This window comes from Carassius auratus, chromosome 7 (genome assembly GCF_003368295.1).
Source record: "Carassius auratus strain Wakin chromosome 7, ASM336829v1, whole genome shotgun sequence".
Taxonomy (NCBI): Eukaryota; Metazoa; Chordata; class Actinopteri; order Cypriniformes; family Cyprinidae; genus Carassius; species Carassius auratus.
The window spans coordinates 30,139,145-30,154,747 of NC_039249.1; the positions used below are offsets into that span (position 1 = coordinate 30,139,145).

Here is a 15,603-nt window from a genome sequence, read left to right on the forward strand (position 1 = left end):
ATATATATATATATACACACACACAAAAAAAGAATGATTACATATCAAAAATATTTGCATTTTTAAACATTTATTAAAACCTTTAACAAACACACAGATTCAGCAAGTCAGTCGTATTCATGATGACATAACACAGATAATCTTAATCCGACATATAAATACATTTATATTTGTTTATACAAATACATTTATCATCATGAACCGTGATTTTTCCTGTTGTTGAGCTAAAAGAGCAGACGGGGATCTAGATCCTAACAATAACTTGTTCTCAGTTCAGGACTGAGTTGCTTTCCCTCCATCATTAAAATATAAATATCAGATAGAACTTGAAATATCTTCCGATAATACGGTTTATTAAAAAAAACATGACTATATAACTGCATAATAATGACTCACTCAGTGTGTTTCATTAAAAACGACCTGATTTAAATGCAATATTGTTTGGAAAATAAATGCAAGACTTAACAAGTACACAAAAGAAGCAAACAAACATTTTGGTTTTCCTTAAGCTTTTGAATTTAAAAGGCAACACTTGCATATGATGATTTTTCACGACGTGCCCTTTAAGCAACAGCAAGCAGAGCTGGCATAAACAACATGCAAGTGCTAATCTTGCTAAATGCTAAGAAGAGTTCATTATAGAAGCATATGCATAATGAATATATGAACAGGTGATCTACAAGCTATTCAAGTATCAAACACTTCCCAAAACTAATGTTCTCACCAACAATGTTTTCAGAAAAAAAAAAAAAAAAAAAACTTTTAACCATCTCTCAAATGCATTATTACAAAAAGGCTGAATAACGGCACCACACTATAGAAATCTTCATTGTAAGAAAAAGCGTACCTATAATATTAAAGCACTGTATGACTGTAACTCTGTGACAAATTTCAGCAATTGCATGCTGTCTGACGTTGAATGACATTCATGCAAAATAGATGACAACATTTGAAACAATTATAATATTTCTGAGTTCTCCCTAAAGTGATAGTTCACCCGAAAATGGAAATTCTGCCATCATTTATCACCCTCATGTCTGTTCAAATGACTCTCTTCAGTGGAACAATTTTTGTTTCTTTTTTCTTTTTTTCATACAATGGAAGTCAAACTTGCTCCTGGTTACAAACATTCTTAAAAGCAACTTTGTGTTTTTCACAGAAGAAAGTCATTCAAGTTTGACTAAATTTGACAGAACGACAGAAAACTATCCCTATAAACATGTTATATTTAAAATAGAAATTTCTTTTTAATAGAACGAGTCGACTCTTGCTATTCTCTTCTCTTGGAGATGCATCTTTCTTGAATCATTTGGTAAAAATCCTTAGGTAATAACCCCAAAGCAATTCACTGACAAACATAAATAAGCAGCTATGTCAAGGCTGTGGACATGTGATTTGTCAAAATGTTCAGTGAATTAAAATCCATCATCAAAAGCTGGACTATCCCTGAAGGACCTGATCTTTCCAAATACACTCTAGATTCATTTAAAGGAGTTGAAGTCATTTCCAAGAACATTTAAAAAAAACATGCCAATCTGATAATAGAAAGTGTGTCCAAGATAATGCTGCAGGTTAAGTCCTGCAGGTTAAACAGAACTGCGAATTTTGGCAAAAAGAATAGCCTATGGGCTTTGGAGCTTCTCCAAATTGCCAGTCGAGTGGAAACTAAAGAAGAGAAGATGGGCACGAGTTTAGAGAGTGATCTTGCTGACTCACTCACTCAAACAAGTCAAGGCCTCCAGACAAGAGAAACATAGAGCAGTGACAAAGTTTGCAGGAGTTCAGGAGGATCTGTGCTCCAACATGTAGTAACGGTACATGAAGCCCACGAGCACAGCAGCCAAGCCGGGAATTAACCAGGAGCTCCAAGACCTGAGCAAAACACAAACAATCGTTTAAAAAAAAAAAAACACATACAAACCAAACATGAGCAGCATTGTTAATGCAGAACATAGTCTGAACTCCTACCTGGAGTCTTTGGAAGTTGTGATGTAAACTTCCTACAACAGAAATGTGATGAAGCGAGCAAATGTTAACAAACCAGAACAACTTTTACATGACAAGCAACATGTGCATGCATCAGTCACAAAGATCAGGAGAACTTTTTGTTTCGGTTTACCTTTTTTGACACTTTATTTCGATCATCCTGCAACAGAAAAATAGGTATTATTAAAGTTCACCACTTTTTTTACATACTTGAAAACACTAGATAAGAGACGAATAATCAATAAGATTGTACATTCACAGTTTATTAACAATACATATCTAAAAACAAGCACACTGAACTACTGTAAAACACATGATCCAAGTAATCCTAAACAGGAGAAAGCTTCATATTAAGCTTCGACATACTCATAATCTTTTAATATGTTTAAGGCATGTTTTCCTCAGCAAATAACTTGCATTCGATAAGCTTGTATCCTTATCTAATATAGTATTATAGTAATAAATACAGTATATAGTAATAAAGTATTTCCAATGTTAAATATCACAAACTTCAATTTGCACACTGTTAGAATTAGAACAGAATTTGGATTTTTAAATCAGATTAATCAAAGACATAATCCATTATAAAAAGAATTGTTAGTTGCAGTGCTAGACTAGATGATTACACTTACATTTAGTCATAAAGCAGGCATTTTTATTCAAAGTGACTTACAAATGAGGACAATGGAAACAATCAGAATCAACAAAACAGCAGTGATACGCACGTGCTAGGACAAGTCCCAGTTAAGGGGCGGTCACACTAGACTTTGAACGTGCAAAATTTTTTCGGATGCCGCTGCGAATATGGGCGGGATTAGTATATAATGGTTTCCCTCAGTTATCACAGCATGGTTCGATATGTGCTTGTACGGTGTCTTTTGCGACGGCATTGAAAGAGTCTTATATTTTACTCTCTATCTGTCTCTCTACACATATACATATACACATTATATATATATACACACACACTAAGAAATAAAAAATGATAAAAAGTGTCCTCATTCAAATGTACCATCTGTTCCTGTTATCATTGATACGTGCGAACCATGCAGTTTTTTTGATTATTATAATCTTTTAAATATGTATTATATAAAATAGGACGCTGCGCTACAGCTAAAATTAGCACTTCCTTTTCATTTTTTTTAATTTCTGAACAGAGAGGTCACGCAGTGACGTATCAATCTTCTACTGGTCCCACGTCTTCACATGATGCGCATTTGCAGGTCAGAGTTCACAAAACTTGAACTTTGGAACACAACGAAATCCAAATTTTTTCGTATGAGCTTGCATTTCCAGTCTGACGCATTTGCATGCGTATGAATGGAAGTCAATGGAACAAAAAATGCAGTGTGACCACCCCTTTAGCTTAATGCAATACACGTAGCAATGTTGTTGTTTTTTGGACAAAAAAAGCTGTTAGGGCTGTGCAAAAAATCAAATGCGATTTTCATGCACATCTCTTCAGTAAAGACGCTCCTGTAATTAGAAGTATATCTCCGGCACGTGTGTTCAGATCATGGTTGCCAGGTTTTCACAACAAATCCTGCCCAGTTGCTTCTCAAAACCCACGGACATGAAAAACAACCACCACAAACTTGGCAACACTGGTTGGCATTTACTACACAGAGCCGTAATTCACTGACAATCTACACAAAATCGATTTTAAAATTGCAGCAGATTCTTTGTCGATTTTGAAAGCGATTTTGTGTTAGTTGTCGGTAGACTACGGCTCTGTGTAGTAACTGCCGCTCCACCTGAACCACTGTTGCCAAGTCTGCGGTTGTTTTCCATGTCCGCAGTTCGAAGCAACCCCAATACCAATAACGTGATATTTAGCCCCTAAAATTCGAAATTTAACCAAGACAACCATACCAAAAAATAAAACGTATATTTTAACCCCGGGAAGCAATTTTTTTTTTTATCTGGGAACCTCCTTGAATCGCGATTAGTTTTGGACTAGTTTTGAGAAGCAATAGGGAAGGATTTGTTGTGGAAACCTGGCAACCCTGATATGAACACACGTGCTGGAGATAATACTTCTAATTAAATGAGCGTCTTTACTGATGAGATGTGCATGAAAATCGCATTTGATTTTTTGCACAGCCCTAATTGCTGTGTACAAGTTAGATAATTTTCTTAAAACTTTCTTGGCTAATCGTTAAACTAATAAATTTATAAGAAAACAGTCAACACTACCATATGAAGTTCACCGATGTAATACTGCTGGAGCATCTCTCTGGCATCTGTGGAGTGACCCACATCCTCGAAGCTCTCTGTAGCATCTGCACCTGCTTGCTCCAGCAGAACTTCTTCACCTCCTGGATGCTGTCAGAGACCAGAAAATGAGTTTTATATCCTTCGGAGTCACACCAATCAATGATACATCTGATGAATTAGGTAACCCTGGGGCACAAAACCAGTCTTAAGTCGCTGGGTCATATTTGTAGCAATAGCCAAAAAACCACTGTATGGGTCAAAATAATTGATTTTTCTTATATGCCAAAAATGATTAGGACATTAAAGATTCATGTTCCATGAAGATATTTTCTGCAAATATATCAAAACTAAATTTATGATTAGTAATATGCATTGCTAAGAACTTAATTTGAACAACTATAATTTTTTTTTTTTTTTTTTTGCACCCTCAGATTCCAGATTTTCTAATAGTTGTATCTCGGCCAAATATTGTCCAATCCCAGCAATATCATCAAATGAAAGCACATCTATTCAGCTTTCAGATGATCTACAGTATAAATCTCAATTTAAAAAAACTGACACTTAAGACATATGTTGCACAACATTTAAACTCTAATCTCACTTATGTTACACAATGGTGAGAAAGCTTGACACTTCGGCAACTAACCTCAAGATTTCTGTGTAAAACCTTTCGGTGTTCATAACCAAAGCAGCTTACGCTCCACGGCTAAAATCTGACCAATCAGCTTCGAGCAGACTAACACTGACTAAATGTTACTCCCCCAGTGACACTTGATCCAAATTAAAGGGCGCTAATTTACATAGTAAAACATATTAAGGATAAAATCATCTGGCTTTTAGAAATGATTATTTCATCATAATTACTTGATATGATTTATATAATTATCGTACGCTTAATATATTGCACAAGCCCTTTTAGTTTGTATAATAAACGCCTATACAGACAATATGCCAAATAAATAATCTGTATATGTAGCAATATAAATAAGATTACACGCGTGCTGCAACAACACCGTAATTACGTTATTAAAAAAAAATACTAAAAAACAAATAACTGTAACGTTAGATTGCATGAACCTAATAACATGAGTCAGGATTTGAAGGGCAATGAAACTTTCGCCACGTGGAGGAAACGCAACTGCAATCGTTGGTTGTAACATGACCAGGCTAGCAGAGCAGCTAACGATCCTGTGTCCCATGTTTTGATACGAAATATTTCCGTAGTAGAGAGTTAACTAAGTTAGTGCTGTGTGGCTTATCAGTTGTGTCAGGTGTGATGTGGAGGAGGACAGGATGAAACTCAAACCCTCTTACCTCCTCCATGAAACGTGTGATATCGTAAACTTTATCGTGGATGATGAGCCATGTGTCATTGCTCATGTTATGGTTCTGCACCTCCTCGCGAGTGTAATATTTCACTGTATCTTCATCCTTCGCGTCCTGGTTCTCTCTCTTCACCGAGCTCTCGGTTGCTTCCCCCATATTTACGTGGATTCTGTCGCTACTCCGCTGGGTTTCAGTGGAAAGCAGCGCTTGGGTTTTACCAGTAATATTTTAGCCTGAAGCTGTTTTTAATACACCTGACGTTTAACCTGCCCAGGTTAGTTCTCGTCCAGCCGGTACACCATTTCACCACCAGTCACGAGAAACGACCCAATCCGCTCACTCGAACCGAACCAGCCAATCGGCGCTCGGCTCCGCACACGTTTCCAGGAACAGCCAATCAGAATCAAGAGCAGATCATCACGAGACCGCCAAACGTCACACGCATGTTACACGTACACTGGTCTCACGTTACACAATCCAAAAGCCTTTAATACCCCTTTGTTTGCGTGTGTATATTATTTTGTGATTGGATTGATGTTTTTATTTTATTTTTTATCATAAATTGCGTTTAAGTGTCTATTTAAATTGTCTACCACGTCAACAATCTAATAATCTATCCAGAAAGGTAGAAAAGGTTAAGGCAAAGTAAGTAGCTTTGAAAAATAATAAAATGAAAGACAATGCACGTCTAAATATTCAATATCCTGATTATGAAAGGTGTTAGGACACCACCACTGATGGTAAATACATATAAACCCTTGATTAAAACATATATGTATATCTGTTTTGCAGTTAAAGATGTCATAAAGTCATAATGATCTGTAAAAAAAAAAAAAAAAAAAAAAAAACTTGTAAAGTAGCCTACTTGTAAAGTAACATTTTAAGTAAAATATTTTATGTTTATCTTGACAATGTATTTGAATGCAAATATTCAAGTCTCAATAATTAACATAGCCTGACTTCGTCATACGGGCTGGCACCCAAGCTATAATTAACATATTCAAGAGAGAGATTTTTTTTAAGATTTCAGGTTTGTATTCTCAGACAAAATAAATTCACACCACTGCTCTTTTCTAGTCGTTGCTCTGAATTTACTAGGACTATGTCAAAGGCAAACATTGGGTGTTTAGAAACTGCAGTTGTGTTGTGAGGAGGCATTCATTTGCTCTGTTTATTCTGTCTCTGTCCTGAAACCAGAACTAACAAACCCTTCCCTGAATGAGTTTGCTAATCACTTTTGCAGTTTGTCAGTCCAGGCTAGGCAGAGAGCAACTCTCCCTCATTTGCATATCTAATCAGCTAGTTGTGAGTGCCATGTGTGCTCTACTGATATCAGTTTAGGGAAAACAGAGGACTCATATTTGGTCTCGTCTGTAAAATGTGTCAATAATAAGCCCATGTAGAGCCTGTGCACTTTCCCATTTTTACAAACTGAAATCTGCAGATTCTAATATTATATTAATAACGGGAGAAAACAATGAGAAAATATGTGAAATCGAATATATACTCTATATATAAAATTAAAAAAATTTCTATTTCAGTTGTTTGAATTTGTAAAAATCTGAGCATTATTATTATTATGAGGTTTAATTTAAATTATTTCAACTGTTAAAGGGTTAGTTCGCCCAAAAATGAAAATTATGTCATTAATAACTCACCCTTATGCTGTTCCAAACATGTAAGACCTCCTTTTATCTTCGGAACACAGTTTAAGATATTTAACATTTAGTCCGAGAGCTCTCAGTCCCTCCATTGAAGCTGTGTGTACGGTATACTGTCCATGTCCAGAAAGGTAAGAAAAACATCATCAAAGTAGTCCATGTGACATCAGAGGGTCCGTTGGAATTTTTTGAAGCATCGAAAATACATTTTGGTCCAAAAATGGCAAAAACGACGACTTTATTCAGCATTGTCTTCTCTTTTGTGTCTGTTGTGAGAAAGAGTGCAAATCAAAGCAGTCTGGATATCCGGTTCGCGAACGAATCATTCAGTTCACCAAATCGAACTGAATCGTTTTAAACGGTTCGCATCTCTAATACGCATTAATCCACAAATGACTTAAGATGTTCACTTTTTTTTAATGTGGCTGACACTCCCTCTGAGTTCAAACAAACCAATATCCCAGAGTAATGCATGCACTCAAACAGTACACTGACTGAACACTGACTGACTGTTTGAGTACATGCATTAATCCGGGATATTGGTTTGTTTGAACTCAGAGGGAGTGTCAGCCACATTAAAAAAGTGAACAGCTTAAGTCATTTGTGGATTAATGCGTATTAGAGATGCGAACCGTTTAAAACGATTCAGTTCGATTTGGTGAACTGAATGATTCGTTCACGAACCGGATGTCCAGACTGCTTTGATTTGAACTCTCTCTCACAACAGACACGGAAGAGAAGACAATGCTGAATAAAGTCGTCGTTTTTGCCATTTTTGGACCAAAATGTATTTTCGATGCTTCAAAAAATTCCAACGGACCCTCTGATGTCACATGGACTACTTTGATGATGTTTTTCTTACCTTTCTGGACATGGACAGTATACCGTACACACAGCTTCAATGGAGGGACTGAGAGCTCTCGGACTAAATGTTAAATATCTTAAACTGTGTTCCGAAGATAAAAGGAGGCCTTACATGTTTGGAACAGCATAAGGGTGAGTTATTAATGACATAATTTTCATTTTTGGGCGAACTAACCCTTTAAAGATTTGGTTTCAAACTTCATATTTATAAACTAAATGGTTGATATAGTGTGTTAAATAATGTTTTATCTTTCAATTGAAATAAAGTAATCTTAAACAAACAAATTGTGCCAAAGTAGGTTGAACTGTGCAAACGTTGGATGGTTGTTGGAGTCACAACAGTGCTCTGCTCAAACTTTTACATATGTTCAGTCTTTGAGTTTTGTAATTTCTCAGCCCTCAAAAAAGTTTCCAATCCTGTTTTGAGTTACAAGTGACTGAATTATTAAGTGGCTGGCATACCTCTACATATACCATTTGTGTAAAATGTTAAGAGTAAACTATGCAATTTATACTTTCTTTTGTGTATGACTCATTTCACAGACTCATGCAGGAATGAAATGTGCTGCTCAGACATGCAGTGTATGACAGGTTGAGTCCGCTGCGGCTTTCTTTGGAACCATTTTTTGTTGGCGAGGTAAAAATGGTAACTAAAGATTGTGTAAATGTAAGTCGTCATTAATCTCACTTAACTGTTATAATTGTGCACCAGGTGACCTGATCTGCAGTTGTGTGATGAGGCCAATCTGAAGTTGCATGCAAAATGTTAATCCAAGAGTGACTGGTCTAGAAATAAATATATATATATTTTTATGAAAAACTGCACTGAAAAAGTGAAAAGCTGCATTGAGCACCTTTTATTTTTAATTTTTTTGTACTTAGTTCATGGAGACCCACATTCAAGGGAAGATCCGATTCCTTGCGTTACTGGAGAAAAAACCTTCAGGTCTTTAGGAACCGGAAGCAGTTCGAATGAGACTGGACCAACCTGAAATATACAGTATAGCTCCACAAGTTACCAGCCACCACAGCACGGGACCCTCGCCTTCTGTTTTGTTGTTTTGATGCGGACATTATTTTGCTCTGTTTTGACTTCTACTGGTTTATGCTTTTATCAGATCGAGTTTCACACATTAACAGTGTACAGTAGGTTTGTCTTGGTAACTGTCATGTGCATCAAAAGTAACTCCTACACTTATTTATTTCCTCACTCCGAACTGTCAGCATTTGTGCATTGTGCCTTCGCTTCGTTTGATTTGTTTCTGAACAGGGCAGTGAATGGCGTTTCTCCAGTGTGCATTCTTTTGTGTTTCATTTCCTTCTCCCTCACAGAGAGATAAGGGAGCAGTGACTCTTCACAGTGTGAGCGCTTGTAAGGTCTGGCTTCAGTACATGGATTTGATGGATATCTCACTCATATGTGTCAAGAGTGAAGTTTTGCGTTGCTATTGTTATTGTGAATGATTCATCTGTACATCTTGTTCCTAAAGAGAGTACTGTTTTCATTAATCTTCAGTGTACTTTGACTTGTAGTATTGATTTGCAGCTGATGTTAACCTGCTCCTCACACTATCTTTTCATTTAGATCATTTTGTACAGTCCATGGGGATCCCTATTATAATATTTATACATTAACATAGTTAGACAACGCACACAAAGATTACTTGAGGGAAAAACAGATACTGTCCATCAAATATTACTGCATTTCAAGCAATAGTAGGAAAGAAATATTTTGTGTGTGTGTTTGTGTGTGAAAGTACAGAAGTACTTGCTTTTAAAAGTGCCAATTTACCAAAAGTACATTTCCTTTATGTAATACTTGCAAAACTTGTATGCCTTTGAAGCAACTTACAATCCATTATGTCTACTGAATGCAATTTAGTATCAGTGCATCGAAGGTAAAAACCTATAGAAAGTGATAACTGATAGACTGTCTGAAAAGAAGAAAGTCACATTTTCAGAGAAGAAAAAATCACCCACTGACTTTCAAAGCTTCTACATAGAAACGACTTTCTACTTCAAGGACCTAGATAGAAATGAAGTGGAGAGAGGATGATATTTGTCTTCAAATGCAGTGAAGATAAAGTCTTAAGTTTACAGAAAAATTATACTCAAGTAAAGTACAGAAAAAAAAACTAAAAAGTGTACTTAAGTACAGTATAATCAAGTAAATGTACTTCATCTGTATATTAATGTTTCACTCTAAAGTGTCACTTAATAGAATTAAATGGTTTCCCCTCATATTGATCTAAATATGAACTATATTTTAAGGTTTATATTAGGTTTTCTAAAAATATACAGTGCATCTCTAACTTTCCATAGTTTTTTTCTTCTTCCTTAAAGTGCCACAAAAGCACCACAGAGTTTTCCAAATAACCTTTTAGTGAGTAGTTAAAATATTTTTTTCTTAGTGTGAATATGTGTGTGTGTGTGTGTGTGTAAACTTTTCCCAAACCCACCATAGAAAATTTGGTAAAATGAAAAGGTTTCATTAATTGTTCTTTATTCACACATGGTTCCTTCAAGAGGCAAAAGAAGAGCCTTTATTTTAAAAAGGGTTTTGGGAAGACTAGTTGTGATGCTGATTAATTGCTTAAAATCGGTGTAAAAAATTGAATGTTCTAATATGTTCAAAACTGACATGTTTCCAGTTAACTTTGTCTTCTGCTATACAGTATGTAAAGTGGTCTTGCCAAACAACCATTGCTCACCTTACAATATTTGAACAATAGTTTATAGTGTGTGCATGTTCACAACAAATTATATATGCTTGGGACTTGGAACAAAGATTGATATAAAACCTTATCAAAGGGGATTACATCACGTTCTAACCAAGCACAAGCAATCTAACCTAAATCACAGGCTAGTTCTTGCTCACTATAAATGCATATTAAATATAAAATATGTTCTGACTGGCGGGATGTGGCAGCATTTTTTTGCTGGTAGAACTGAAAAGACTTGTCAGTAATAAACTGAGAACAGATTCAATGAGGTTTGTACAATAAATGGCTTCTCGAGGTGTATCTATCTACAGTATTAAAACTGCCCACAAGGTGGCAGTAAATGCATTTAAATAGGGCTGTGTGTGTAGTGCTATGGAAATATGTATATATATATATATATATATATATATATATATATATATATATATATACATTACAATTGAACAGAATAACAATTTCAGAGAAAACCTGAACTGAAAACCATGTTTGGTTTGTCCCTATTTAGCTTTAATGACAGAAGATTGACAGCATGATGACAAACTTTTTTTAATGGCTTACTCAAAAAACAATTTATGAATATTGTCAATAAACACAAATTATAAATAAATATTTTTTTCCTAAATATTTTATGGGCTGACGATATGCATTAAATTCCATGACTTTTCCAGCTAAAAAAAAAAAAAAAAAAAAAGTAGTATCCAGTTCGCTCAAGATAATTGAATTTAATTGAATTTTAATTGAGTTCATAATTTTTTTTTGTTGTTGTTGTTTTTTACAGTTTGTAAAGGAATACATTTAATAAGACATATGTATTCAGCTTGCATCTTGATTTTAAACAATTTTAGCATACACTGTAAAAAATAATCCTGTAAAAAAACAGTAAAATACTGGCAGCTGTGGTTGCCATTATCATACTGTTAAAATACAGTGTGTTACTGTTTTTGAAATTAACAGCTAAATACCGTTTTGACAACTACAGTATAAAACTGTAATTTTACAGCCTGGTATTTAACAGCTAGATGCTGTAGTTGTCAAAACAGTATTTAGCTGTTAATTTCAAAAACAGTAACACACCGTATTTTTACAGTATGATAATGGCAACCACAGCTGCCAGTAGTTAACTGTTTTTTTACAGTATTAGTTTTTACAATGAAACCCCAATAATTTCAATTCTAAATGCTATTATAACCCTGCACATTATTTTTGTCATGGATTACAAAAAAGGAATAAAGACAAGTTAGTATTTTTTTTATTATTCTGATACAACACCAGATAAATTCTGCTCAATTATTGTAAACTAAAATAGGCAAATAAAAAAATACTAGTCAAGTACTATTCAGTGCATACACCCATCAAAATGCAAAAATGTCTGAAAAATAAGAGGATAATATCTTCAGTGAACAATGATTTAAAAGGAATAGTTAATCCCAAACAATAATTTATCCCATAATTTACTCACCCTCAAACCATAAGTGTATATGGCTTTCTTCTTCCAGCCATAATGCATAACATCCTTCCCAGATTTGTAAAGTTTGTGAAGCTCCAATAAACGCATCAATAAAGCATAAAAGTTATCGATATGTATCCAGTGGGGTTAATAAATGTCTAATAAGGAAAGCCATGCCTTTTTTAAGAAAGATATCTTTATTTTATAAATTCATAAAATATAATCATGGCATGACCATATGCGTGTTCATAATTGAGTTGAGTTCTGGCGGAAGGGTGACCTCTGACCTGACGCATGACGTAGGACGTATGGCGAAGACGTAGCGAAAGCTTAGGTTTGAACTGACGAATGCGTCACATCTACATCCATTATCGGTGCGCAAAAAGCAGAAACTTGAATACCGGCGAGAGATTTTATGGTAGTTCACGTTGACTAAAACACACAAGAAAAAGCGTTTTGGAAAAAAAACTTTTTTGGCAATCACAGACATTCGCATTTGGACAGGATTAGATTAATCTGAGGACCCTCGAGTTTGACGAAAAACAGTAGGTCATTTGCTCTGGAATTTTTACAGAGGTCGTGTGAGAAAAAGACAGACATGGCAGATTCGGACAGGATTCAAATCTCAAAGTACATCTGTCAAGCATAAATTTCTCTAACGTCCCCCTGTGAAGCTAGTCCCGTCCGAATAGGGCTTAAGACGTTTTGAAAGAATAGGACTTTGATATAAGATTTCATATGTCGGGTCAAAGGTCATTCTTCTGCCGGAACTCGACTCTATCTGGAACTCGCGTACGGCTGTTTCTGGCAGCCAGTGATTATAGCTGATAAAAGTTATAAACATGGATATTTTTCTTACAAAAAACCATCGCTTCACTTCATTAACCCCCTGGAGTCGTATGGATTTTATGATGGATGGATGCGGTTTTTGGAGCTTCAAAAACTCGGGATCTATTCAATGCCATTGCAAAGCTGGGAAGCCAGAATATTATTTTCTCTTTATAACTCCGACTGTGTTCGGCTCAAAGAAGAAAGTAAGGATGGCTTGTGGATTCTATTGTCACCATACTAATACTAACATATTAATTAGAAATAAATAAAATAAGTCCAAACTTGTTACCTTTGAAGGAATTCTAGTGTGGATGCTGCTTCCTCTTGGTACTGCAAATTAAAAATGTAATACGAAGAGAACAATGCAGCAAGTCCAGAGATAAAGGTTGGCTGCACACCCTCGCAGATTATTCGGCCTTCGAGGCTGATCATCCATTGTTTCATCCATTGGCCCGGATTAACACCTGGATCATAAAGGAATGGATAAATTAATGGTTATTCTATGATCTCTGGAGAGTTTGGTGTAGAAAAGGTAGTTAGAAATTAGTACATTATTTTATAACCTGAAAAAATGCACACAATGTCATGTCTTACAATTTAACAAAACCTACAATATCTCTATAAAAATAAAAAAAAGGAAAAAGAAAGGTTGTTTTAATCTGTTTTTAACTTAAAGGAGAACTCCGGTGCAAGATGAACCTCGGGTGTAGTAACACATTGGTACCAAGTCGAATGTTCTCTGGGATTTTTTTTTTTTTTTTTTTGATTTTGCGCCGGAGTTCTCCTTTAATGCTAAGCCAGCCTCCGAGAGGGAAAAAAAGTGTACAATACAATAAAGTGTAGTGATTTTTTTGTAAAGACTCAAACTTGTCTTTGATTAATAAAAATGTCCTCAAATTCAAACCAGCACAGTGTAATAAAACATGATTCAAAGACAGTAAACTCTAGAATGAAGCACTTAAATGTGAATCCTTTCATAATAGTAAAACTTTTTTTGTAAAATAAATTGCAGACATGTCTAATATGATATACTTACCAAGCAGGATCAAACGAGGACTCACAGGCAGGTTCCCCATCTTTTCGAGGTCAGCAGGAGTGGCAGACATCTATTGTCAAAGATAACAATTTAAGACAACTGACTAATCTTAACGTGATACTTGCTGCTATTAGTAGCTGCAATAAAGTCAGCAGCGGTTTGAAAAGGCACCTTTACAGTGGCTAATTAGACAAGAATTTAAAATGTTGTTCATACCTCACTTACCATTTACTTACAAAAAAGCCCGTTTCATAAACACTCGTAATTCGAAATTAAATTCGAGTTTTACTCGTAAAACTCAAACTTCATAAGTCACTTGCATGCTTGGCAGTAGTCTCCACACGCGTTTTGAATGTGCATGCAAATCTTACCTGTTCACTAACTGGATTCAATGGATATTGCTATTTTAATTATAAGTTGATAACAGGGCGATTAAAATAAGCGCGGAGCGGCAGATTTGTCTATGTCTCTAGATGTCTCTCATGGACTGAATGCGCACGTTAACATTATGACACAAGAAAAAAAAAAAAAATACTGAATTATCTAGTTAATAACTACCGAAGCCATAGATTTTCGTTAAAATGTCTGAAACAGATGCAGTGCAAGACGCTGTTGCTGCTATTATTTTTTGCGATCAAGCCAGCAGCGGTTTGTTGACCTAGTAATTACAAGAATTTAAAATGTTCCTCACTACCATTTACTGACAATAAATAAATAAATTGTACATGTGCCCGTTTCATAAACACTCAAAACTCAAACTTCATTATTCATGTGTATGCTTGACTAACTTATCCTACACACATGTTATGAGTGTGCCTGCAAATGTTAACCGTTCACTAACTGGATGCACTGGATCTTTATATTGTTATTTTATAAGTAGGCTAGGCTACTTAAAAGGGCGATTAAATTAAGCGCGGAGCGGCAAATTAAGTTATACCGGCAGATAAATTATTGTCTATGTCTCTATCTCATGGACTGAAATGTGCACATAACACAAAAGAAAAAAAGATTGATTTCGTTCATTCCCATTCATATTACGTGGATAAAGTTTGGTAAAATATGCAGGTTGGATGAAAATTAGGGATTCTTACCTGTGTTGTGTAATAAAGATGGCTGTATGATGGCAGTCTGGGATCGGTTGACCAATTATTTGCCTATAACGTTAGTTAAAACACATAATTTAATTGAGGCATCTGATTTAAATCACAGAAGCTTTATTAGAAGTTTAAGATGTTATATTTTAAATTAATAGGTCATTTAAAGATAATAAAATAATAAATCGTTGCAAACCTACCTCAATCTGATATTCCAAACTGGCGCCTTGTGCTCATTGGATGAAAATAGGGTATAGTACTGTTAAATAACAGTGTCAAATTGTTGTTGATCGACCACGCAACCCGAAGTGAACAAGTCTTCCCATAATGCATTGTAAAAAAAAGCAAAATGCTGTTATTACATGGAAACAGCAATTTGCTGTTAAATTTCCATGTAAATTTACAGGAATTTTTTACA

At 35.2% G+C, this 15,603-nt stretch overlaps 1 protein-coding gene and 2 long non-coding RNA genes across 4 annotated transcripts; 1 reads left to right on the forward strand and 2 right to left on the reverse strand.

The window, feature by feature from the left end:
* Positions 1–53: 53 nt before the first annotated feature.
* LOC113106453 (cytochrome b5-like) lies at positions 54–5,886 on the reverse strand. Its single transcript, XM_026268389.1, has 5 exons — positions 5,518–5,886; positions 4,183–4,311; positions 2,120–2,146; positions 1,969–2,000; positions 54–1,872 (listed from the first exon to the last, which is right to left on the reverse strand). Exons 1-5 carry the CDS (start codon positions 5,683–5,685, stop codon positions 1,782–1,784), a joined length of 447 nt encoding a protein of 148 aa, XP_026124174.1. The 5' UTR covers positions 5,686–5,886; the 3' UTR covers positions 54–1,781.
* Positions 5,887–7,280: 1,394 nt separating this feature from the next.
* Positions 7,281–9,921, forward strand: LOC113105322 (uncharacterized). Of its 2 annotated transcripts, none has more exons than XR_003292349.1 (3): positions 7,281–7,321; positions 8,598–8,721; positions 8,937–9,921. It is a non-coding gene; the product is annotated as an uncharacterized LOC113105322 (long non-coding RNA). The 2 variants fall into 2 exon arrangements; XR_003292348.1 differs by lacking the exon at positions 7,281–7,321 and adding an exon at positions 8,146–8,186 and having other exon boundaries at positions 8,608–8,721; positions 8,937–9,920.
* Positions 9,922–13,291: 3,370 nt separating this feature from the next.
* On the reverse strand, positions 13,292–15,603 carry LOC113105323 (uncharacterized). The gene is made up of 4 exons (XR_003292350.1): positions 15,386–15,603; positions 15,183–15,245; positions 14,092–14,161; positions 13,292–13,519 (listed from the first exon to the last, which is right to left on the reverse strand). It is a non-coding gene; the product is annotated as an uncharacterized LOC113105323 (long non-coding RNA).